The sequence below is a fragment of the Sinocyclocheilus rhinocerous genome, unplaced genomic scaffold (assembly GCF_001515625.1).
Source record: "Sinocyclocheilus rhinocerous isolate Xijiao unplaced genomic scaffold, SAMN03320098_v1.1 scaffold1252, whole genome shotgun sequence".
Taxonomy (NCBI): Eukaryota; Metazoa; Chordata; class Actinopteri; order Cypriniformes; family Cyprinidae; genus Sinocyclocheilus; species Sinocyclocheilus rhinocerous.
In genome coordinates this window covers 1,416,527-1,443,181 of record NW_015640452.1, presented here as the reverse complement: position 1 = coordinate 1,443,181, position 26,655 = coordinate 1,416,527, and the positions used below count along the sequence as shown (strand labels likewise).

Sequence of the window (26,655 nt, the reverse complement as noted above, 5' to 3'; positions counted from 1 at the left end):
CTTCCTCCTCATACACACACACACACACACACACACACACACACACACACACTGGGTGTTGACTCTGGCCCATTCGCCAGGGCTGCATACTGCTGTGATAGCATGTGACAGAGACTGTAGATGGATAGACTCCTTTAGCAGTACAGACACAATAATTCATGAGGCCACCACACACATCAACATAACACTACTGCAGTATCTGTCGCTCTCTCTGCTCAGAGCGGAAATGAATCTCTGCACTGTCAGACCGGTTCTGTTGAGTCCCAGAGCTTAGGGAGGAAGAACACCTCCTAATGAGGCCCGTCAGCCTGTCGACCCTCCTTTCTGCAAGCACACACATACATAAACGAATCGACCTTGAACATATGAGAAAGTGATGATGCTGGGATTGTTCAGATGCAACCTACAGGACTGTGTTTAGTGTAAAACTACATATTTCCACATTCAACTAGTCAGTGGGTTGCCTGAATGACTAGTCAGAATGTTTCAGGTTGATGAGATGCATTTACGAAAAGACACACGGTTGTGTTGGAAAATAGCTGGATGGAGCGTAGCAGCATGGAACAGAACAGGGGTCTCAAGATGCGTTTTAAAACTTGGGCTATTTTTAATTTGACATGCCGTCTTAAAAATGCAGTGCTAGTGATGGGACACTCTGAAACAGCATGAGATCTGACGCAACTGACAAAGACGGCCATCTGCATGTGTGTGTCTGTAGCAGTGGTGCTTTAGAAAGGAAGAATCTAAAGACTTTTCCGAGATGTTTTTTTTTTTCCATGCAAATGGTTTAGGTTTAACAGCTAAAGCACAACACCATTGAAAATGTAAATCTATCAAATTTAAAAAAAAATTAAAATATCAAGCACCACCATTAAAAAAAATGTAAACTATTAAAAAATGTATAAAACTTTAAGAATATTTTCTGTTTAAAAAAAAATTAATATTTATGCTAAATGTAATCATATAAATATAAATAAAAATATAAATATTTTAATATTTAAAAAAAAAAAGTAGCCTAGATAAATTGGTCTGTCAGACATCTAGTTTAGTTTGGACCAATCTCTAATACCATGCAAATGGTTTAGGTTTAACAGCTAAAGCACAACACCATTGAAAATGTAAATCTATCAAATTTAAAAAAAAATTAAAATATCAAGCACCACCATTAAAAAAAATGTAAACTATTAAAAAATGTATAAAACTTTAAGAATATTTTCTGTTTAAAAAAAATAAAATATTTATGCTAAATGTAATCATATAAATATAAATAAAAATATTAATATTTTAATATTTAAAAAAAAAAGTAGCCTAGATAAATTGGTCTGTCAGACATCTAGTTTAGTTTGGACCAATCTCTAATATAAAACATTGCACATGCAAGAAAATTATTAAACTCAGCTGTTGTTTGGCTATTTGGTACCTTTTGAGGCAAGATGCTTTATTTTTTCATGATTGGTGGTGCAAGAAAAAATTATTTATTGTTATTTCCTGAATTTTTAAAAATTTTTTTGGTTTTAAATCCAGTTCAGCACTGTACACCGCCATTGTCATCATAACTTTCCAAATGTCACCACCTGAAATTCCGTTGTGTTGCGATCACCTGATTTCATAACCCTATTCAATATTTGATGAGGCACCGTGGTAGAGCAAAGGTGAGTGGTCTGCTGGTTTCAGAATTAGGATGCATTTTGCCTGGTTTAGTTGCAGCGTCCTTTGAAAGCAGTGTAAATCTGGAAGGTATGAAGAGGTCGCATTCTACCACATCAATCTTGTTTTCCGACGGTGAGAAAGTCGGTGACTGAGTGTGAGAGATCAAGTGTGCAATACAGATGAGTTGTAATGGTTCACAGAAAGCACTGTGGAAACCAGCCACAGACCTCAAACTGTCAATCAAAGCTCTCACTTCCTCTGAACTCCTTCCCAGCGTCCCTACTGGGCCACTATGTGTGACGCTAGAACATCAGCTCTGTGCATGTTGGTTGCGGTGTATTTGTTGTGAATTTCAAGTAACTGCAGCAAAGTGTGTGCTGTATGTCCATCCTTGCTGGGCCACTGCTGGTGTACGACGAGCAGGACCACACGGAATCCGCCGCCACAGAATTCCACAGAATTGGAACGCCTGTGATCTGCTGAGTTCTACACATTTGGGTGACACTGCTTTCAACTGCCATTTGGATTGTAGTGCTCTCTGTTTAAAGGAAGTTTTATTTTTAAAAGAACAGTTCACCCTGAAATTATGATTTTTTTTTTTTTTTTATCGTTTACTGAACCACATGTCGTTTCAAGCCTGTATGACTTTCTGATGTCTGCAGAAACCAAAGAAGGTATTCTGAAGAATGTTTCAAATGCTTTTATCCAAAACATAATTGGACCCCAGTGACTTTTTTTGTTTCATCAAGAACAGTTCAAGAAACATTCTTCAAAATATCTTCTTTAGGCAAGTTCCTAAAGCCATCGTGAACCATTCAGTGCCTCCACACCTTAAAACATTTATACACTGCCTCTCCTCAAACATGTGTGTTCGTTGCGTCTCACATTGTTGCGCTCTAGCCGAAGTTAAACAGCTGTGCCTCAATACTATGATCAGAGCAATAATGAATGAGAGCCATATCAATTATTTGAGCTGTGGGAGCCGAGGGCTTGTTCGGGAAGAGAATGGTAAACACAGGCAGGGGAGAAAGAGAATGAGTGCACTATCTCTGCGCTTTCCACACAGAAAGGCATCTTTGTGAATGATCACTGCGCTCTTTGCAGCATTGGGCTGACCTTTGACCTCATTCAGACACACTTCCTGTCACTGAATAGCTTGTCATGTGTGATAGAGTGGTTTTTATTCTGAAGATATTGTTGAAGATTGTGTCCTAATGTTTGCAGATTGCTTGTCAGTGATATAGTTGTATACCAGATGACAGCTGGGACAAGCGCGTTTGACACTGGACACAGCAGATTCTTTGATTTCCCAGTTTGTGTTGATTCGTATTAAACATCGGGACACAGAACAAAAGCCTTTAGTTGTGAAGTCATGACTGCTTCACTTATTGACTAGCAGAGGTCAGCTTTTTCCTTTCACTCAATTAGAATCGTTTGTGTCATATTGATTCATGTGTACCGAATCACTTCAATCAGCTGAAAAATGGCCATTGAGTAGCATCTAAATCAACTGGTTTGAAGTCCAAAATTTTATTTAATATGATTCAGTTAATATAAATACACTAGGTTATACCAACTGATGTGATCAGACACATTTTCAGAGAGCAGTTGAATAATTTGAGTGAAGCTGAATCATATTTCACCTCTCATCTTCACAGAGCCATGTGGTGGGCATTTGGATGCCAGTGACGCAGGATACATCACCACACCCGGTTACCCGCTGGAGTACCCGCCCCACCAGAACTGTCGATGGGTAATCACGGCGCCCGAACCGTCCCAGCGTATCGTCCTAAACTTCAACCCGCACTTTGAGCTGGAGAAACTGGACTGCAGGTGAGCTGAAAAGGTTCTGAGGCTACATATAGCTGAAGATTGATTAAGAAGATCTATGTAGAAAGAAACTATATATTCATAACCATATGATGAGGACGAAACGGAAATAAAGAGGACAAGTTTGTATTTCATACACCCAAGAGATGACAAGGCAATCTTGTTAACTTTCTTTTATATAATGAATAGTATTTTATTAATTCTGCTGCTTAATATGCTGCTTTAAAAAATGAGTTGATTCGGAAAAGACTGCTGATGTTTCTTGCCTAGTGATTATTGGAGCCTTTCTGTGATGCCCTGCTGAGTCTGGCTCTAGTCGACATTACACACACTCTCTTCACTTTAATTAAATATCCAATAAACAAAGCTTTGACACACATTTCTGGGAATCATGAAAACGTGCAGGCTTGAGCTCTGCATGTGTTTCACCTGCAGCTGCGCTGACTCCTCCCTCTATTGGACAGCAGTAGAAATGCATGGAACGTGGTCAGGATTATAACGGTACATGGAGTTTCACTGTATTTGTTTTAAAGCGTGATTCGTAAAGTGGGACGAATTCGAGGGGAATTAGCGGTCGCTAGTGACGACTTTGACACTCATGAGTCATGTTTTACAAACCCTTCTCGGCAGAGCCACAAAGCCTGTCACAACCTGCCACTTCCAGCTCTCTCACTCTTCTCACTGAATATTGCCCTTTGTCCTTTTGGCATTTATTAACATTTTGGATCTATTAATTATACATAGAAGTGTTTTTAAAGAGAGATTTATGGGATGGCTTTTGACATTCCTTTGTTGAAATTGGAGCATTAATTTTTCAGAAGCTTTTGTTGAAAGTGTCTTCACTGAGCACTTCCAGTGAGCACAGCAACAGAGAGAGAGAGGGAATATTGCCCTTTGTCCTTTTGGCATTTATTAACATTTTGGAACTATTAATTATACATAGAAGTGTTTTTAAAGAGAGATTTATGGGATGGCTTTTGACATTCCTTTGTTGAAATTGGAGCATTAATTTTTCAGAAGCTTTTGTTGAAAGTGTCTTTACTGAGCACTTCCAGTGAGCACAGCAACAGAGAGAGAGAGAAAGATCAAAAGACAGAGACAGGAAAGTCTGATATGTGTTTCATTCCAGCACTTTGCTTACCCCTTAGTGGTTTGTGCACGGGATAGTACTGTTGTTATTTTCGTCTCTCTTTCTCCCTCCACCCTTGGCTTGATTGACAGAAGATGCGGCACGTTCCATTACATCACACATCCTTTTCCGTGCTTTCCTCCCGTAGGGGATTTCTTTGCGCGTCCATTAGTATGCATAACTCCATATTGAATCAGACACATTGCTACATTTGGAAAAGAGGAAAGTGGACAGTTTCCCAGTAGTTCTCAGGTTAACACAACCAGTTCTAAGACTTAAAACAGATGTCTCTTTTTTTTAACCTTCCGTCTTCGCTCCCATCTGCTGCTCCACTACAAATGTTCAGTCAAGATTTTATGTCTTTTGAAAACAATGTGAGTGCTGTTTGTGTGTGCCAAAGTAGCCACGACGATGCTAGGGTGTTGTGGGTGGTTACCAGGCTGTCGTTATGTGGTTGCTAAGGTTCTCTGAGTGGTTTATAGCGTGTTGCAGTGTGATTGCTATGTTGGTTATATGTTAGTTATCATGAACTAACATTTTTATAATGTGCATTAATCTATGTTAATGTTTAAATTATTAAAAAATATACATTTTATAAATATAAATAGAAACATAAATGATTATATTTTGATTATATATGATTATATGTGTTTAAAATGTTATAATATTTAATGCAAATAAATATAATATTAATTTATAATATATATATATATATATTGTAAATTTTTTAAATTAATTAAATACATATTAATTTATTAAATAAATTGTTATATTTAATTATATTTAAATATCTAAAATATATTTAAAATGTATGTTTTAACTTGTTTTTACAAGTTCGTGTAAAGTGTTATTTTAAGCTGATCATCATCCTGACCCTGTTCTCTACCTCTCTATCTCTCTTTGAAGCCCTGTGACCATTTAAACCACATAAAGGTTAAGTATTGTTATTTACAGCCTATGATTTCAGTGTATTACACAAAGATGGTGAAATCAAATGTTAAACCTGATCTGTAGGCCTCATAAATTCACAAAGTATACATCAGTCTCTTCTGTTTAACTTAAAGCCAGACTCTTGTCGGTTAAAATCATCACCCTAGCTCTTTTGTTTCTTTAAACTCCCCGACTTGGTCCCTGCTGGGGTTTTTTTCTAGCGATTATTGTTTTTGTCGCTTGGCCAGGCAGATGAATTAAGGACAAAGTTGGGACTTTTGAGTTCTGTTGGGGAGTTGTAAATGCCTAGTAAACACAAGCACTTCTTTAATAAGTCATAAAATGATCCATCCATTAACATGCTTAAACAGCCACCTCTGATTCTTGCCTTAGCTTTGCGAGACAAAACTGTCACGCAGCTCACATATTTGTGAAGCGGACAGATCGTTTAATGGTGTTGTCGAGACAGACAGAGTGAAACAGACTTTAACATTTTAACATTTGATCATTTCTGATGAGAATAACATTTAATAACAGCTCTTATTATGGGTGGGTGCAGTGTTAGCGCTGTATGTATCATAAGCTATCACCCTTCACACATATTGTGGTATAGACACTTTGGGAAGGCTATTAATTTGATCTATGTTGATCCTGAGGTAGTAACAGCTCAGTATCTTTCCATTGGATACCAACCTGGCTTAATTTATTTAACCTAAAGTGTTTTCCCTGTCAGATATGATTATGCAGCTCAGGGATCATATCCAGGCATCTCAGTCCTAACTGACAGATGTTTATATGCACACATGCTGAAAACTGGCTGTGCTACAAGGTTTCCCCTTTGACCTCATGAAGTTTAGTCTGCTCATCTGCTACCACACCCTTATGTTTCATCTTTCAACCCATTTCTCCTTCAACTCTGTCATAACCTTCCTTTTTCATCCATTCTTTCTTCCTTGGTCTGTAATTCTCACTCCTCCTCCACCCATTTCAAAAGGCAGCTCTTATATGAATTTCCATACTGGTCTAGGCTAGTTTGGTGCTGGTTGATCAGTATAACCATTGGTTGGCTCGAAGTTGGTTTACAAACATTGTTTTTCTAGTAAAGCTAGTTGACTGAGAACTGGTTAGTCTAGTTAAAAATCCTGGAACATGCAAAACACAATGAGATCCACTGATGTTGGTTTCTCTCTCCTTCCATTTCCCGCTCACTTGTTCCCTCTTTCTTTCCCCCCATACATAGTGTCTGATTAAAATGACTCATCTCCCAAGGCACGGCCCATTCTCAGCATTGCTTTATTCCACATTCCCTATTCAGCTCTCTCTCTCTCATCACACATAGATGAAGTAAACAGTGTTGATAGTCCAGTCCACAACCACTGTCACTGCAAACACTTCCTCCACAGATTTTCCAGTGCTCTGCAGAGATGGTGGGCTCTCAAACAGTTGTTACTAAAGCAAAGGATGCCACTTTGGAGGCAGTACCTCTTTCCAAAACCTTGACAGGCATCCAGTGTTTAGAGCAGCATGGGACAGTCAACTCACAACTGATTTTAGTAGAATCTGAAGTTAGCATGTTGCTAAGCCAACATTGTGATACTCTAATAAGCATTGCAATAAAGAGCACACAATATACAATAAAAACTGATTTATTATCATCAATGCTTTTAAGACTTTGTAACTTTAACAAAAGTTGTTGTTGTATTGTGTATTATATTTATTACTTATTAAATCATTCTTATTGTATTAAATGTATTTTAGGTATATTTTAGATATAATAGATAGATATTAATTATTATCGTAATGCCTTTTCTGTTATGGATACATGCAGTGATACCTAGGAATTTGGCCAAAAGAAGATATTTTAGAGGACAGTACAATTGTTTTCCGAGATAAAGTGAGCTGACTGTAGTCAGCATCATAAGTGCACTAATTATCCTGCCTACCTTTTGGAACAGACCTTGTGTCTGTAGCTCATCTTTAAATTGTTTTGGAACACAGCCATTAGGTCAAGAAAAGGATGAGTAGAAAAAGATGAGAGGAGAGAAGTGCACCATTTATTCTCCTGTTGCCAGAGAGTGTGATAAAATCCAGAGCACTCTGGCATATCAGTTGGATGACAATGACCAGATGCAATGCAATGCAAAAGAAAAAAAAAGTAAATCTATCAAAGTTTACAGGTCCAGCTCAGTGCTTACACGATAGACACCGGTTTCACATGCTTGTCATGGTTCTCTCTCTCTCCTTTACCACTCTCTTACTCTATCCCTCTTTCATCTTTATCTGTTTTTCTCCTTCCCCACTCTTTACACTTTCTTTTCCTCCCTCTGGCACAGTATTCCAGTTTTTGACATTATCTAATCACCATATTAATACACAAGGAATGTATGTTCTGTTCTCCTCCATCCCGGGGATTTTATTAATTCAGTGATAACATTCCCGAGGCTTCCAGACTGTGGAATCAACATTTTACATGTTATATATATATATATATACAAATATGTATATATATATATATATATTAATTTTTTTGGTTTTAGTTGTGTTGTATTTTTTATTTTATAAATCTGCCATTTATCAGTTACATATACATACAATAATAGTGAAACAATCATATCAGCTAGAAATTATAATATTGATGCATTAATTTCTTGATTTTGTTATTATTTTGTATTTATTTATTAATTTTTTAACAAACCCACTGTATTACACTACACAAGTGTTTCAGAGTACATTTACAGTGGCACACTTCACACTCTTACTACAACAAGGGGAGCCGAGGCCTCGTGTTCGGTGACATCTCTGTATTGTCTTCTGTGATGAGGGATATCCGAACTGACGATCGCCCAAGAGCATTTTTTGACCTCTCAACTCCAGCCACATGCAGAGCCGTGATCACAGACCCCAGGACACCCCACCGTCTCCAGTTGGGGAGCGGAGACAGCTGCCTTTGTTTCTGTAGTAACCTCACAGGGTAGTGATACTACAGTACGCTAGCCCTGTGTGTACAGACTAGCCTCTTAGTTGCTCATGACTGACGTTGAACGTCTATGAAAGGAACAATTTTACACAGCAGTTTCCCCCACTGTCTCTTGGCGTGGGGCTTTATCCGTAGATTTATATCTAGATTTCCTCTCGAGTGAGGCCAACAGTAGCGGATGATATCATCACTCCATGCGACTCCCCAGGGGTCCTTCTGATCAATGCGAGTTTTCCGCTTGTAATGAAAAATCGATGGATGATGTGAAGCCGGACAGGACTCAAGGGGGTCACGCAGGTCTCCCACACATATCACATCGTTCTCAGAGTACAGGCATATCTGTTATGACCATTATTGGCTTGCTATACACTTACAGGGCAGATATGAGAATGACAGCATAAAACAGCATTATAAAGTGGTCAATTATAACTGGGTATATAACAGAAGATGTTAATTCTTTATTAGGTTCAGTAGCCTTCATTCCAGATTGCTCTCTGATATTTCAGATTGCAGTAACAACTCTACCGCTATTCCTTTCTTCATACCTTTCCTGGTTTTATGACCAAATAAATGGTCGATTTGAGCACGGTCTGGGAATGCTCTCGAACAAGCAGTTAATATTTTAGAGGCACTTTGAGTAGTTTAATTCTTCCACTGGGTAAGATTGAGGTTTTTAGGCAAAGCCTGTGATTATTTACTTTCAGTCAAAGGGGTGAGTCTTTCACCTGCAGTAAATCTGAATGTATTCATCTAGAACTGAAACATATTTTAAAACGTAGGGGGTCAAAATGTACACACATGATATCTTTTGAATATATTTTAGTCTAGGTGTAGTTGTGGGTTTAGAAAAGGTTGCTGACCTGTAGCTGTCAAGTATATGTAAAAGTTAGTGTAGTTGAATGGCTAATACTGTATGAAGTGTTTTTTATGAAAAATGATTACATGAAAATCCAAATAAAATCCAGTGGAGCATTGTTTAATCTATCAAGCTAATTATTTAAAACATGCTCTAGCAGAGAATTTATGGTTTTATAACCGGTTTTGCCCATTAAGTCCCAGATTTGCTCTGAATATCAAATGAGGACTCAACACAATACAAAATGCCACTCTTATTGGATGTAGTTTGGATTGTGTTTTAATTTAGTCTTTTTTCCCCACATTTTTAAAGGATGAGAATGCATCACACAACCTAGCCATGTCGGCATCTGTCTAGTTTGATTAGCTTCCAAGTCACAAATGAACTTGTAGCAAAATACCATAGAGTTTGATTGGGCACACATTTTGTGATATCAATAACAAAGCTATATTAGAAATATTTTATCATCCCTTTTATAGTTAATTGCATTTTAGAATTTATATTTAGCTTACTATATAGTAGTACCATATTATTAGGCTATAGATTTTTTTAAGAAGAAACAGTAGTAACTAAGAAGAAAAAGCAGTAAAAATGTCATTTGTAATCTTTAGCGAAGTTCAAAATGAATATTATTTTTCCACACTGTACATTAGGATATATTTGAATTGTTTAAACCTACTTTTGTATGTAATGTTGATTTGATTTTTGTAATAAAGAGCCAGAATTGTTTGAGGTTTTGTTCAAGGTGTCCTGCCTAGGTGATCCACTAAAGAAAAAAACACTATTGGTGCAAAAAATAACCTTCACTTTTAATAATAACTCAATATCTGACACTCATTTGCAGTATGTTGTTGTCAGACACAAAATAGTCTCAACATTGTGTCAACAAAAATGTGTGCATTTGTGTTAGATGCCTGGATCTGCAAGGGACGTCTGATGCTTGATAGGTTTGTGCAGGTGTGAAAAAGTGTCCTGGCTCATAGATACAACGCGTGAAAGGCAATTAACATGTGGCTCTGATGGTGGAGGATGGGTACATCTGCAGATACTTACTCTGCTGTGGTCAAGTCAAACACACACACATACACACACATACACAAGCTCAGGGTGCCAAACGCCTGTGTTTACCCTAATTTGCTGGTGTAAAGTAAGAGTGAAAATAAGGAAGAAAAACAAGTAGAAAAATGTACAACAGAAATAGTCTTTGACCCCAAAATCTGTGGGGTTTACATAGAATAATCAAATTTTTTGGGGGTCGATCAACAATGCCAGCATTCTTACCCCAAACAGATTCACCATAGAAACAGCATTCAGTAATAAAATCCATGAAAATTGAATTACCCTCACATCCACAAAAATACAAGCCCGTGTTTGTGTTGTTGTTTGCTGGCCATGTGACTGTAATGGTCTCACACAGCATGTGTTCTTAGTGTTAGTTGAATGCTGTTTTTGTAGGAGGGTTTATGTCTTAGTTCATTGGTGACTGTGATGAATCAGAAAAAGTGAGAGTAACATTTAACTCTCTACTGATTTGAAATGAAAAGCATCTAAAAGTTCAAAAGAGAACAGAATAGTGTGTGTGTGTGTATGAGAGTTGATTTGAGAGTGTTTGTGTGTGTTTAAGGCTGGTTAAAGACAGCTGCTGGCGTCTGTCAGATGGTTATTCTGTACTTTCATCTCTCTGGCTGTCATGTTTTCATCCTTTATCACAGAGTGTCCTGTCATTTTGAGGAAAGAGACAGAAGTGCAGGTTGAGGTGGGATGTTTTCAAAGGCACTGAGGAGGGCTATACAGATGTTTGATCAGAGGGTGTCTGGTGCCTTTGGCTCCTGAGATATCCTTCTTTACTCTTACAGAATCTCTGAATCCCAGAACCTGACAAATACAAGACAAACAGGCAGGGTTGAAGGAATTAAGATGTTAGTGTGCTCAAGACAAACTTTGAATGCTGAAAGTTTAAAGAAGTTTAATTCTTTAAGTTTGTAGGCTCTGCAGGCTGTAGAAATATGAATTTGATACATTTAAAGAATTTATATGTAAATTATGCACCAGGATGGAAGAACGCTTCATTTCCCAGCCTGTTGAATTCAGTCAATTCCACTTCATGGAAGAACATGCTGTTTTTTTTTAACTTTCTATTCTTAACAAATGCATCACTGTTTGACCAACAAAAAATAAATCAGCTTTACCATCACAGAACAAATTACATTATAAAATATATTCAAATAGAAAACAGTTATTTTAAATTGTTGTGATATTTCACAGCAATACTGTTTACTGTATTTTTGGTAAAGTAAATGCTACATTGGTGAGAATAAGAGACTTCTTTCAAAAATATTAAAAAGTCTTATCAACCACAAAACTTTAGAGTATATGAACAAATATGAAAGAAAAAAAGACTTTATCACCCTAAAATGTTTGACAATCAATCAGCAAGCAAACAAGGATACCCACTTTTTGACCACATTATTTTATGTCTCATTTGTGTCTGTTTTTATGCCTTTTAATAAATTTTAGGAGAAACCTATGAGACTTCAGTCAGTGAATAATAACTAAGAACTCCATTAAGTCTCCCAAACTATATGACAGAGCAATGCATTTGTCCTCTAGGAATACGCTGAATAAATATGTCAGAGGAGAGAAAGCATAGATTCTTCAACTCAAGGCTCATTGATTTCTCTGTCTGTGCACTTGTCTCTTGAGTTGGAGCAGTGTTTTAGACAATGACTCTCTAGTGCTGAAGTGTACAGATGTTCGAAGGGTCCACAGGCTTGCTGATTTGGTGGTTAAATGAGGCACAGCTTGCTGTGTGGAGTCACGCTCTTCTGCTAGTACAGCTACATAAACCTCAGCCTTATTAACACGACAGCACTGTGCTAAGTAGCAGCGCTTTTTACCCTTGCTGCCTGCCAGCTGGACTCAGAATCACTTCTGTCTGATGTGTTATTTTAAAAAGAAACTCTCTGATTCACATTTTCAAAAGAGAGATAATACACCTTTTATTGGCCTTGGTCTTTTTATTTCTCTCTTTTTCCTCATTGTCTAGCTGTTTTTAATTTACCTGCCATCAGGTCAATTTTTAAAATCTTTTCAGAGGAAAAATCTATTTAGTAACCAGGCAGAGCTTGTTAGGCGTGTATAATTGACATAGTTTCCTAGTTAATAGAGATCAAACACCTTTTAACCACAATCCCATTGTAATTTCTTCTGGCAATAAGGCTGTTTGTATCTTGAGACTTAAGAGGGGAATAAAACAAAACAAGAAAAGATCAAACTCATTATGTAGAGTTAGCAGTTAGACAATGACTCTCTAGTGCTGAAGTGTACAGATGTTCGAAGGGTCCACAGGCTTGCTGATTTGGTGGTTAAATGAGGCACAGCTTGCTGTGTGGAGTCACGCTCTTCTGCTAGTACAGCTACATAAACCTCAGCCTTATTAACACGACAGCACTGTGCTAAGTAGCAGCGCTTTTTACCCTTGCTGCCTGCCAGCTGGACTCAGAATCACTTCTGTCTGATGTGTTATTTTAAAAAGAAACTCTCTGATTCACATTTTCAAAAGAGAGATAATACACCTTTTATTGGCCTTGGTCTTTTTATTTCTCTCTTTTTCCTCATTGTCTAGCTGTTTTTAATTTACCTGCCATCAGGTCAATTTTTAAAATCTTTTCAGAGGAAAAATCTATTTAGTAACCAGGCAGAGCTTGTTAGGCGTGTATAATTGACATAGTTTCCTAGTTAATTGAGATCAAACACCTTTTAACCACAATCCCATTGTAATTTCTTCTGGCAAGGCTGTTTGTATCTTGAGACTTAAGAGGGGAAAAAACAAAACAAGAAAAGATCAAACTCATTATGTAGAGTTAGCAGAACAGACAGACCTTTAACACATTATGTTGTGAATCTGCTCTATCGGTTGTGTTCACAGTGATGAAAAAATCTTTTAATTCCTTTCTGTGAGGAACTATTATGACGGACTGCCTTCAAATTTGGCATGCACAAAATGTTGCTACCAATATTAGAGTTTTATTTATTTATTTATCGGCATCAGTTAATGTTGGGTATATATATATAATTAATTATACATGCCCATTTTCTCTATTATATTTATATTGCCTTTGTCATCACTTAAAGCTATAAAATAATTTACAAACACTTACAAACACTGTAATCTTAAATGTAGAAGTCCATTTTTCATTTATCAGTTACTGGCCATAACATGAAAAGAATTATCGAATCTGACAGTGTTTTTAGCACACAATCTGGTACCTATTCCCATTTAGAGAGTCACACAGCTTGGGGAACATGGGAACGATTTGATGGTTGCCTAATGCCCTTGACCTCTTGTATAAACGTCCCTGTGTTTGGCCTTCTCCATAGGTATGACTTCATTGAGATCCGGGATGGGAACTCAGAGAACGCTGATCTGTTGGGGAGACACTGCAGTAACATCGCACCCCCTGCGATCATCTCCTCAGGCCCCGTTCTGCACATCAAATTCGTCTCCGACTATGCCCACCAGGGGGCAGGGTTTTCGCTGCGCTATGAAATCTATAAAACAGGTAAGCGTATGCTACCCAGCAGGATGTAGTTTATCATAAACAACGCAGTGTCAAAGCCTCGCCTGCTGTTTACGCATCTCTCCTGTGTGCTTAAAGCAAGAGTCTTCTGTTCAAGCGCTTGTACTAACAAAGCATTTACACTGTGGGGAGAGTTCATGTGGGTCCATTGAGCCTGTAAAGAAAGCAGGATTTCTGTGTCGATGCAACTGTCTCTCTTAGCACGTATCACAAATTCTTCCTTTCACACAGGAAACACGTACCTCACCTCTTCCTTTAACTACCCACCACTTCTTGCAGCATGGGCTGCTATGTGTCAAATCCCACCTGCCTGAGAAGTGCTGATTGGCTTTTGTCAGTCGGAGGGAAGAGTCCCTATTGGTCAGCGTGGTGTCATTGACAGCCCACCATTTTTATTACTTGTGGTGTAGAAGTGTAGATTCGCTTTTGTAAACTGGAGGGAAAGGCTCTGATTGGGGAATTCAGAAGCAGGAAGACAGGATTACCATTTATGACAAGTCCCAAATGGCTTTTATGAGTTGGAGGGAAAAGCTGTGATTGGTTATTGGATCAAATGTAGTGGTCACCATAAGCTCCTTTCCTCTGGAGTGATTTTATCGCTGGAGGTCATAGCAAGGTTATGCATCATTCAGAATTGAATTCAGAATGCCTTTCAAAATGCAGTTGAGTTCTTTCATTTGAATTGAATTCGAATTGAGGTAGCAAACAGGATGCATACTTGCAATTTGAATGTGAATGTAAGGAAGTAAAATTAAAATGAATTGAAATTCATGTAACTGTAATTTTTCTATCTAGATAACCTTTACATTTTTCCTTGAGTCTCATTTGAAAATTTTGAGCGAAAAGCTGTAAAAAGTAAGAAAGTAAACCTTGAAGTTTGGATGGATGAATGGATGGATAAATAAAGGGGTAGATAAATGGAATGCATTTCCTGCAATTACATTTTAAATTTTTTTTATTTTGTTTTAATTCAAACTCCTATTAAACTTCCTGTAGTGTGTGACCACTTCTAATTTACAAATTAAAAAGGAACAATTCTTCAATTCTAAACTCTGATCGCTCCAAATGTAAGATGCCCTGATGTTGTTGGTGATCTGTGCAACTGGCCATAACTTTGAAATTTATTCTGTTTTGATTATTTGATTATACTATTTTGCTATTTATTTATTTTTTTTGCTGCTAAAAAATAAATTTTTTGCAGTTAAATCACTTTGGGTTGTTTTGTCGCTACTGCATGTATGAATGCCCTCTGAGCAGCCAGATTTTATTGTAGCTGACCTCTGGTGCCTTCTTACACTGTACGATTTCTCTCTCCTTCACGGAGCCTAGTCGACACGCACCGGCACAAATTCAGATCAAGGCGACTGCTGGCGGGCAAAATAAACAGCGTGGAGACATCCCTTGTTCCTTTTTCAACCTTCTGAAAGCATTCCGGGAATGCCTCTTTAATTGACTCCTGATCTACCCTCCCCTGAGGTCGGCTGGGGGTGGGGGGGCTGGGGGGGTTACTGGGGTTACTAACACAACATGTGTGATGGTCTTTCCTCTTAGCTCCCCACAGTAGTGCACTGGGACAGCCGTGCAGAGCAGCTGTCATGAAGCTGGAGGAAGGCATTGGTCGGAAATGAGTAGTTAGTAGTTTGCAGTTGGTGGGTTCAGGTCTACAGAGGAGTGGCAGTTGCTTCTGAGGGGCTGAAACACAAAAGTAAGATCTTAATGAGATCCACCAGACGGATGACAAGCTAAACTCACTCAGTGTGGACACCCGACGCTGAGAGATATCAGTGAACGCTTTATCACGAACAGAGGTCCCACACCTCCCGCTTTACGGAGGAAGTGATGACACAATCCGTTGAGTGTGATCTGATAGTGTGAGAGCTTCATAGCAACCTGGCTAACGCTGCGCAGAGGTACGAACGGAGACAGTGATGAACACTATAACAACGGCAGGTCGCAGGTTTTTTTAATCATAAACAAGCAATAATGATGAGACCCGTTGGCGTGTGAAAGCTCGCAGTTGCCATGGCATTAACAAGATCTCATTATATTCAGAGGATGCATGTGAAAATGTGTGGGAGTGTGTGTGTGGATGTGTGCGTGTTCAATGACAAAGACAAAGAGATATTTTTTTGACTGAATTTTGATTAATTTGAAGAAGTAAGTGTGTTTGTTTATGACTTAATGATTTGGTGTTATATAAAGATTTTTTTCAATTATAAACATATATATTTGTCAGTAATGCACATGCTCTGATGCATAGCACAAATTTTGTTAACAGGTTAAAAAAAAGTTTAAATGTGTATATATACCATTCAAAAGTTTATGGTCAGTTTTTAAAAATAAATTAATACTTTTATACTTTTAGAACGAATGCATTAAATGAGTCATATTAAAAATATGAATGGTATAATGTTATACTAAAACTAAAACTAAAACAATGGAAAAACCCTTAAGATAGCATGTAGAAACACATCTTAAGTGTGCAGAATAACATAAGTGGACTTTGAACGATTAATTGCCACTTTGAACGATTACGTAATTGTGGCATCCATAATTGTAATTGCGATTAGAAATTGGATTAATTGAAAATTCAGCTTTGCCATTACAGGAATAAATTACATTTTAAAATAGTTTTATAATAATGTAATAATAATATTTCATAATATTACTGTTTTTTTGTTTTTTTTACAATATTTTGATAAAATAAATGAAGTACTTGTGTATGTATATAATATACATACACACATAGATATATACTGTTTGTATGTATATGTATATTGTAATTGCATATTAATAAATGAAAGAAAGAAAATTTAGTAAAAGAGAAAGGAAAAAATGATATAGAAAGGAAAATACAAAACAGCAGCAGCAATTGAAACACATCCCAGAATCCCTGAGTGCAACTGTTGTTTATTTATATTGGTGGTGAGTGTACTGGACATGTCCTGGCGTGGCTAGGGCAGTTTTCTCTAGCAGTGATAGGGATCTTGGGTAAATACACAGCCTGGTGGTGTGTCCGCCTTGTGCTGCACAGCCTGCTGGGTGGAAACACCACATCAATTCCCCAGCTCCTGCTGCACACAGGAAATCAGTATCTTCTCGCCCTTGAGCTGCCCAACAGCTACCTGTGCCACCACGCTTGGGGATTCAGCCGCTGCCCTTGAGAGTAAAATGATGTGTTATTTCTTCAGCTGTCTGAAGCTTCGGCCAGCTCCTATCTTGCAGAATTAATGTGCGCAGTAGGAAGAGCTCATGGGAAAACACCTCAAACCAGACATTTGTTTTCAAATGGTCAACATCAGGCATCCTTATTATGCTGTTTAGTTGCTGCATTCAGAGTGTTAGAAAGCCCAGTGACCTTACATACTGACTTACATCTGAACCTCATTCATAATAAGCACTTAGTTTACTCACCCATGTACTTAACCACATGATTCTGTTGCCACAGTTACAATATAAAAACTCTCAGCCAATCAGGTCTTCATCAGTTGAGTTCTAGAATAGCCAATTACAGCTCACAACGCAACTGCCCTACAGTCATAGTGATGCTTATCTAGTAGGTATTCGGCCAATCACAACGCATTGGATAGCTGGCCAATCAGAGCACACCTCGTTTTTCAGACCGATGAGTTTTGTAAAAATCGACGCGTTTCAGAAAGGCGGGGCATAAAGGAGAAACAATAATGTACAGTATGTGGAAAATAATTTTTCTTGTTTTTTTTACCTTAAACCGCATAAACACATTTCATTACACCAAATACACAAAATAATGTTCTTTTTAGCAACATCATATGACCCCTTTAAGAAGCACAACTGTTAAGAAATGTTAAGAAATGTTTCTTGAGCGTCAAATCAGCATAATAAATTATTTATGAAGGATCATGTGACAGTAAAAACTGGAGTATATTTTAAAATATATTCATAGACAGACATGGTCACTATGAATTATTGTTGTTGTGGAAAAGTGAGATGATGGCAAACTTTGTTAAAATGCAAGGTATGTTCTAAAAGCTAGGAATACCCATACGCACTATGAATTATTGTTGTTGTGGAAAAGGAGTGTGTGACATTTCTCCATTTGTGTTTTGTCCATGGAAAAAAACATATCATTGTACAGGTCTGGATTGACACAAGGGTGAATAAATACTGAACAAATGTAAATTTTTGAGCCACCTTTAAATAAATATTGAGATGATGGCAAACTTTGTTAAAATGCAAGGTATGTTCTAAAAGCTAGGAATACCCATACACTTATTCATAAACAAGCGTGCACAACATCTGCATCATTGCTCATGTACTGTATGTAGTATGGCTTAAATAAAAATCATGCCAGCACACCTCACACATATAGTACTGTAATCTCTTACACACATACACACCATTCACTCATCCATGACAAACATTCCTATTCTACCCAGCAACGCTCCTTAATAACTGCCCCCATTTCCCTCTGGCCACAGACAGACCCAGCCACGCACGCAAATTCCCGATGCTGAGCCTCTAACGCACAGCCCAGACGCAGCTTTCCCTTGCTGGAAGAGGGGTGGGGGGAGAGTTTCCCCATCTTTCTGCAGGCGGGCTGTTTTTACCATGCTCACAAACATGAATTAATGAGAGCCAACAAAAAGGCTGATGGCGTCGGGGTCACTCATGCATACTTCAGCTCAGTACAGTAGCAGCTCAGCGGGGGTCTGACATACTGTCTGCCCGTCTGAGGTGGCGTGAGTATGAGGGGTCAGCACATGACTGGCAGGGTCTCATACGCTCAAATATACGCTCTGATGTACGCACACACATACAGACAGCCTGTCTGAGAAACAAGCTGTAGTAAAGCATAATGTCACCACTGCAGGGTAAAGGCGTGTGACAGCACATCTGACCCAGTAATGGAGGGAACGTGCCCGTCTGGATGGTTTCACGCAACTGTGTTTATGTGGTATTAAAGTGTCAGGGAATGGGGGAAATAAAATGCAATGATAAAAGGAAAAGAAAATTCACAAATGGGATTAATTTTCAATTAATAATGCAAATAAAATTAGATAAATAACTATTTATTCAATAAATAAGTGTAAAAAATCTTTAAAAGATTATTTGTATATTTATTTATTGAATAATTATTAATAATTTATTATTAGTAGTAGTATTATTAGTATTATTATTATCCCAATTCTAGTAAGCAATGAGATCTCAAAATCATTCGATTTTCCTAGTGTAACCCGATCAAAAGTCTCAATATGAACTCAAACATTTCATATCCAATTCTTGGCTTGACATCTGGTACACAAATTCATATTAAATTAAATATAAATTACATTTTACCCAAGCCATGAAAGGGCAATTCATTTTGGTTTTAGATTTACTTAATGTCTGTGATGAAAAAAACTGTTCGAAATTCATTTGATTCCCATTTCCAAAAGAAGAATTATAAGTAAGCCTAAAAAATGAAGATGTTTTAAGAAATAACAGTTTCGAACTCTTTTGCAAGTACACTTTGCAAAATGTAACATTTTGCTTAGCTAGAGAGAAGCTGTGTGGACAGGAATAAGATGCTGGGTCAGTCCCTGTCATTGTCCCTATCAAGATGTGCTGGGAATTGTTTTAGAGCTGCGTTTCACCCATGTAAACATACTGTATGTAATGAGTTATTTATATCGCTGATCACTGCAAATAGGAGAAACATAGGAGAAATACTGTGATATTCAAACATGTGACATCTGCAAGCAGGTGCTAGTGGAAATGCATGACCATTTGTCAAGGATGTGAGTCCGACACATTCATACACACACACACACATACACACGCAGGCCTTGAACAGATGTAGTGTGCTGTATTAGTGCAGGAGGGTGTAACATTAACCCTGGCCTGCTGTCTCTCTGGGACCTGTCTCTCTCTCAGCTGCTCGGGTGCCAGACAGGCCCTGGTTTCCTGTGTGTTCCTGGGTGCACGAGCCGAGGTGATTATACACCCTATTTAAGGGGGCTTCAGGCCCCCTTGTCTATCATATTAGCCTCCCTAAAAATATGATTAATGCAGCTGTCACCACCAAACTCTAATAAAAAAGGAAATTGTGAGATAAAGTTTAAAACAAATAAACATTTATGCATTTGGAAGTTGCTTTCATCCAAAGTGACTTGCGACATTGAATTCAAGGTATATATATTTTTATCAGTCCTTGTATTCATGGGAATCGAACCCATGACCATGACGTTTCTAGCACCATCCATAAATGTTTGAGCTCCAGGAATGCACTTAATAAAATAAATTCACATTGTGAGATATAAAGTCACATTTACAAGATATAAAGCTACGATAGTGAGAGTTAAAATTACAATTATGAAAAATAAATGTTTGTGGTATTAAAGTGTCAGAGCGTGAAATTAATGCAGTGACAAGGGGAAGATTCACCTTTGAGATTAATTCACAATAATACAAATAAAATATAATAAACCAATAATTTTAAAATAAATAATTATAAGAATATTTTAAATAGTTATTAAAAATAAGTTATTAAATAACAATTCATAATTAATACAAAAATAAATAAAAACAGTTGAATTTTAATTTCTAATAAGCAGTATCTTTTAGAAAAATAGTCGCAATTACTAATAGTCAAAATTATCTTTTTTTTTTTACTCTGAGGTGGCTTCGATGAATCCATCTGTGATCGTGTCAGAACCTTAAAGTATGCACTTATGCGATATTTATGTGATTTGTACTGAAAAGTACACTGTATACAGTCATTGAGTCCAAAACATGGCACAGATTGGACTGAACATGGTGTTACAGGTAAATTGGAGTACAGGTAAAGTTCCACTCAGGGTGTCGATGTTTGGCTTGTTTACTTCAGATTTTGGTTTGTTTACTTGTTTACTTTTAGTTTATTAAAAATGTTCAAAACTCATAACCTTTTGACCTCAAAAAAGGACCTCTAAACTGCCACATCCTAGAATCTCTGCAGACTCTCTGCATGAGAGCATCTGTGTGAGTGAGCATGTTTGTGAGTCTCAAGGGCAGGTCTGAACCCATCCACATGGGGTCACTGACCTGTTATTGAGGTCTCAGACATTATACTACAATCTCTGGCTGTAGTACTTTAAATAGTGCTCTGTTCATTTTGAAACGGGACTATTCGTGTAGCAATATGATAGTCTGGAATGAAGAAATCAGTTCCAGTATGTGTATAGGTGATATGAGGTTGTGTGAAGCACAGTTGTCATTCCCAGGTTGTGCGGTTGTACACCGAGTTCCCACACAGCTGCTTGGCGAGCACAGAAATAGTTAAAGCATTTCAGTTATTGAAGAGTTAAGAGTCACAGATCACTGAGCGTTTGTTCTCTGATCCGTTGATGTCTTACCCCCACAGCCCCTGACAGCTCCTCAAACTATCTCTCTTACTTTCTCTCTCCTCTGTACTTTTATTTTTTAAATAATGCGAGTGGCACTTCCTGTGCCTCAAACTTAGATCCTTTGAGATTACAGGAAAATATCGAGGGATTTCATGTGCTGACTGCATGTGTGGTGTCAAGGTGTGTGCATGTGTTTGACCTTCTGTGCATTAGTATGAGCAGTGTGACTCTGCATGCCTCTGAAAAGGTGGCGTTACACATGAACGTGCTGTGCATCGTGTCAAAGGCTGGTGTGTAGGACTCGTGTCACGGCTGAAGGTGAAGCATGACTGTGCATGTGTTAGCATACAAGGAACACTAACTCTGTGATACAAAGCCAAACACTATCCAGCATAGGCTTAATACCAGCTTGAAACTATACAGGTTTACTACACAGCCTTAAAGGGGTAGTTCACGCAGATATGAAAATCCTGTCATTATTTACTAATTGTTTCAAACCATTGTGATATTCTTTTTAATGTGAAACACAAAAGGAGATGTTTAGCAGAATGTCCAATCTGCTCGTTTTCATCCAATTAAATTGTTTGGTTTGGTCAATAGTGTAACAATGCATGAAACACAGCTCAAACAGAATTCATTTTAAAACCAAGTAGCTTTCTGTCGGTCAGTGTACGAATCCACGTGACTAATTTGAACCTTTTGCAAAATCTGCTTGGTGAAATCTTTCTCCCTCTCACAAAATTCCTGATTGCGCAAATTCCTGTTTAAAATATTCTTATTTCGACCACGGAAATTTGCAGATCAACAATAAATATGACCTCACCTTAACAAAGTTTGAATTCCTGAATAAAAACATATCTTAAAAAATACAAAAATTTGACCTATCTTTATACAACATATGATCACAATGCATTAATATATACACATTATATAAAAGTCTAAAATAAAGTGATGGTCTAAATATTCTGTTACAAAGAATGCTATCTATTGGACTCCATTCAGTTAACCTTTTTCTGGATATGTTAATTACAAGAACCATCTGAATGAACTGATTCGCTGGAATGAATCAGACTTTTCAACGCTACAATTGAAGAGAGTGAGAAAGTGTGTTTGCTTTTACAGTTCTGGCACAAAGTTAAACTGAGATGCGTATCATACAACATCATGTCCTAAAATGACACCTTAACATACAGTATGTCTGTCTATGTCACAGAAATCTCTCCTTCATTGGACACAAACATGCAGCATGAGAATCGCTGAGTGCCGTCTCAGACTATAATGGGAGCTGAATATTGACAGCAGCTGCAGGGATGGGAAATCATTCTAATTCAGCACTTTTGCAGATGAAGGATTTTTCTGTACAGATTTAAAACTTCACTTTGATGAATGTTCCCCGTTTTTGTTTACATCAATATTTTTTTGTCAGAAAGCTAACCGAGTGTGTCTATTTCTCTGTGTGCGATAGACAAAAGAAAGTGCAAGAAAGCAAGTAATGTGTCTCTCCTGCCCCTCTAGAACAAGTCCACTCTCTGAGATTTTGGTCAATACAAAAGTGTCATGTCTTACACATGCACGTAACGGTGTGTTTCAGCTGCTGTCTTAACATTTTTTGTGGTTTCTCTCCCTTCAAGGCTCCGACTGTTCCAGAAACTTCACCAGTCCATCAGGTGTGATCGAGTCGCCCGGCTTCCCTGACAAATACCCCCACAATCTGGAGTGTACCTTCATCATCATCGTCCCTCCTCACATGGACGTCACCCTCACATTCCTGACTTTCGACCTGGAGAACGACCCCTTGCAGGGCTCAGAGGGCGAGTGCAAGTACGACTGGCTGGAAGTGTGGGACGGCCTCCCGCAGGGTGAGTCTAGATGTTGTAATCCTGAAGAACTCTGTTTGGATTTACAGTCGGGGTTCGGATTAGACCGCGGTATTCCAAAGTCCAGACCACCCGTGACTTTAAGAGGATTGCATTTCATATTTCCCTCTGACCTCATTGTCTGCTTTGAGATCAGTATGTTGCATGTCTGCCATACATAATTTGGTCACTTAATGATTTCTAATCCACATACCATCCACTATCACACTATGGGCCATCTGGTTGGTTTATCCACCAGTCTATACAGCTGTTCGCGCTTGCCCTGTGACATGCACCACCCGTCTGTTGGCCGCTGTGCTTGCAGCTCCACCGGTATGAAGCTCAGACGCATTGCTGTCGTGCTGTTACTGCGGCTGCCGCTGGAGCTATTTTAGTAGCAAGCGTTGGCAGATGAAAGTGGAGCCCAGGGCCTTGTTTTGCCTTATCTGCACCAGGCGGGGCCGAAAAGCCACAGAACCCATATTCTTCTGCACATAGGGGTGGAGGAGATGGAGGACGGGGGTAACAGCAGCCATGGTAACCTTTATCAGGAAAGTGAAAATGGGGCGTGAATAACACTGCAATAGGATTTAATCCTTGTCTGGAACAGATCGTTGTGGAATACACTCTTTTCCCACAGCTGTCTTATTAATGCTTTAGCCCTGAGACCCCCATACTGCCCCGACCCTAGCCCTTCTGTCTCTGGGTTGGGCTTCATATTGTAGCACTGCACACGCACATATAATCAAACAATACTTGTAGACACTAAAACACAACAGTATATTTAAGGTGGTCTAATAAATCTAACCAGCTTGACCAAGATCATCAGGTTCACCAGCTAGTAGTACAGTTCTCATTATATAATATAACAATAAAAAAGCAAATACTCATTACTGTAATGTGTTTGCATGTTATTGTAGTATGTTTTGTATTGTCCAATCCGTATTTATTACTGTTATGAAAATATAGTGGAAAATATGTTTAACTGTGCAAAAACATCTTTATTTGCCTTATGAAAAAAATACTACATAATATTATATTATATTATATTATTTTCATTAGATTTTATTTTTTTCCCATGTCAATATTTTTACGCTTATCTGACATATTTTCCACCATATTTTCATTATTCATAAATGAAATAAGAGAAGAACATCTTAATTTTCCTTTTAAAAAATATATATAATTATATTCATTTGTGTAATATATTCTTTTATAATAGCCACCTTATTTTTCAACACAGAAGTAAGACGTTTTCTGTGAATGTGCGAGACTTGGGCCTGATTGCATTTACCTTTATTTATGAAAAGTGATTTTTGAGGGGGACTGTAACCAACTTTCGACAAGCAAGATTCACACACACACACAAACACACACACACAGATAGCGTCCTGATCAAAGTAGTATACAGTAGCCACCTGATTCGATCATCAACACCATCAAAGGCGAGAGAAAGAGTTATTTCAAGCTTCCGTTTGAGAGCACTTGCGGTATTAAAGCCCCTTCCTCTCCAAAAGAGAAGAAAATCAATGTACTTGATTGATACAAGGCTATTTCACCCATCCGGGACTCTGTGTGTGTGTGTGTTTGTGTGTAAGTGCCTGTGTGTGTGTCAGGATGGACGATGGATTCATTACAGAGAGACAGCAGCCTCTCTACAGCATTACAGCCTGACCAAATTAAATCACATACATTTGTTGACAGTTGAATGTCCCAGAATTCAGAGAGGTGGTGTTCTATAGGTTGTAGGCACATAAACAGAATAACCAGCCTTATCTTATGAGTGGCCGGCTGGAACAAAATGAGACCCGTTCACATCCCAGCACTGAGAAACCATCTACAATTGTGTGTTTTGCAGTGGGACCTCTGATTGGGCGGCATTGCGGTACCAAAATCCCCTCTGAAATACAGTCGTCCACTGGTATCCTCTCTCTGTCCTTTCATACGGATATGGCCGTGGCCAAAGATGGCTTTTCTGCCTGCTACAACATGACTCTCAAGGAGGTCAATGACAGTAAGGGATGTTTTTCTTTTCAATACGAAAATGTAGTTTGCAAGTAATAAAAAAGTAGCTAACTAAATGGAAGCTTTTTTATCTTTTTAAGTATTTTAAAGATTTTTTTTACGTAAACTAAACAAACTAATTCAATATGATTCAATAAAATGAATCAGATTACAAAGTTAGTAACAGCCCTGCTTTTAGTTACTCTTCAACACTGCTGTTTATTTGCGTGTCTGTCTTTTATCTCAGATTTAATGTAAGAAAAACTCTGTGTTCCTCAGATTTCCACTGCAGTAATGCTCTTGGCATGGAGTCAAACAAGATCAGCGACGACCAGATCTCTGCATCATCCTCCTTCTATGATGGCCGATGGTCCCCAAGACAGGCTCGGCTTAACTTTGAAGATAACTCTTGGACGCCCAATGAGGACAGCAACAAAGAATACATCCAGGTGAGGTTTCCTCTCTCTCTCATTTGCGTGTCTGCAAAGGGGAGAGAACTGGGAACAAGTTCCCATCCCTCTCAACTTACTTACATGCATTGTGGAATCTCACAAGGCTTGTGAACGGACATGTGGATTTGAGATTTCTGGTTCTGGCAGGAAGTCGGCCGGGTTAGGTGCTACACCAGGCCTTCAGAATGAGACTCATTACTTTTGGTGTTAATTTAAGTGGTGTGTCGTATTTGTGTCAGGATGCTGCTGAGTTGTAGGCTTCTGGTAGAGCAGCTGTTGTGTTGTGTTAACACCTGACATCACTCTCTCGCTCTCAGGGTCCACGGCACAGACGTCCATCTTGACAAACAGCTGTCGTAAATGCCAACATGCCCGAGGACCGTACTTCACCCAGACGCTTTGGCTCTGTTGTGTGTGTGTTCAGAATAAGCGAGGTTGTTCTGTTTTAGGTGTGTACATGCAGCTGAGATCCGCGTACAATTGATATTCATCGATCCATCCAGGGTTTCAGGGTAAATTAACTGATGAAGTTACCTTAAAGGAATGCTGTGGGCACAATACGAGTTAAGATCTGTTGTTGAAAGCATCTGTGGCATAATGTTATTTACAATGGAAGATTATTTAGAGTTGTACTAAACTTTTACCATATATTTAGTTTAATTAACTTTTCTATTTTGTTTTGTTTTGTGTTTATTAAAGCAAAAATCATGGTTACACTTAGGCACAGTTGGAGCCCATTGTTAAAAACTTACTGTTTCAAAATAATTATTTTATTTTATTTTATTTTATTTTATTTTAAATAATTTAATTTAATTTTATTTTATTTTATTAAGCAAAAATAATGGTTACAGTATGGCACTTGAAAATTAGGGCTAATTGTTAAAAACGTACTGTTTCAAAATAATGGCCAACAAAAAGAGCCATACAGTATTGTGAAGGAATCTAATTTCAGTTAATTTTATTTTATTGTATTTTTTAAGCAAAAAGAATGGTAAATGGGCACTTACAAGGGCAAATATTATATTATATTATATTATATTATATT

General features: G+C 38.0%; 1 protein-coding gene across 2 annotated transcripts in view; it reads left to right on the top strand.

Annotated features, from left to right (window-relative positions):
* Positions 1-26,655, top strand: part of LOC107752901 (neuropilin-2-like) — a 75,363-nt gene that overhangs the window by 9,673 nt on the left and 39,035 nt on the right. For both annotated transcript variants that reach the window (XM_016568976.1, XM_016568977.1), the window contains exons 2-6: positions 3,309-3,483; positions 13,753-13,934; positions 22,930-23,157; positions 25,013-25,168; positions 25,438-25,607. In XM_016568976.1, the coding sequence (XP_016424462.1) occupies positions 3,309-3,483; positions 13,753-13,934; positions 22,930-23,157; positions 25,013-25,168; positions 25,438-25,607 (911 nt within the window). The remainder of the gene's footprint in view (positions 1-3,308; positions 3,484-13,752; positions 13,935-22,929; positions 23,158-25,012; positions 25,169-25,437; positions 25,608-26,655) is intronic.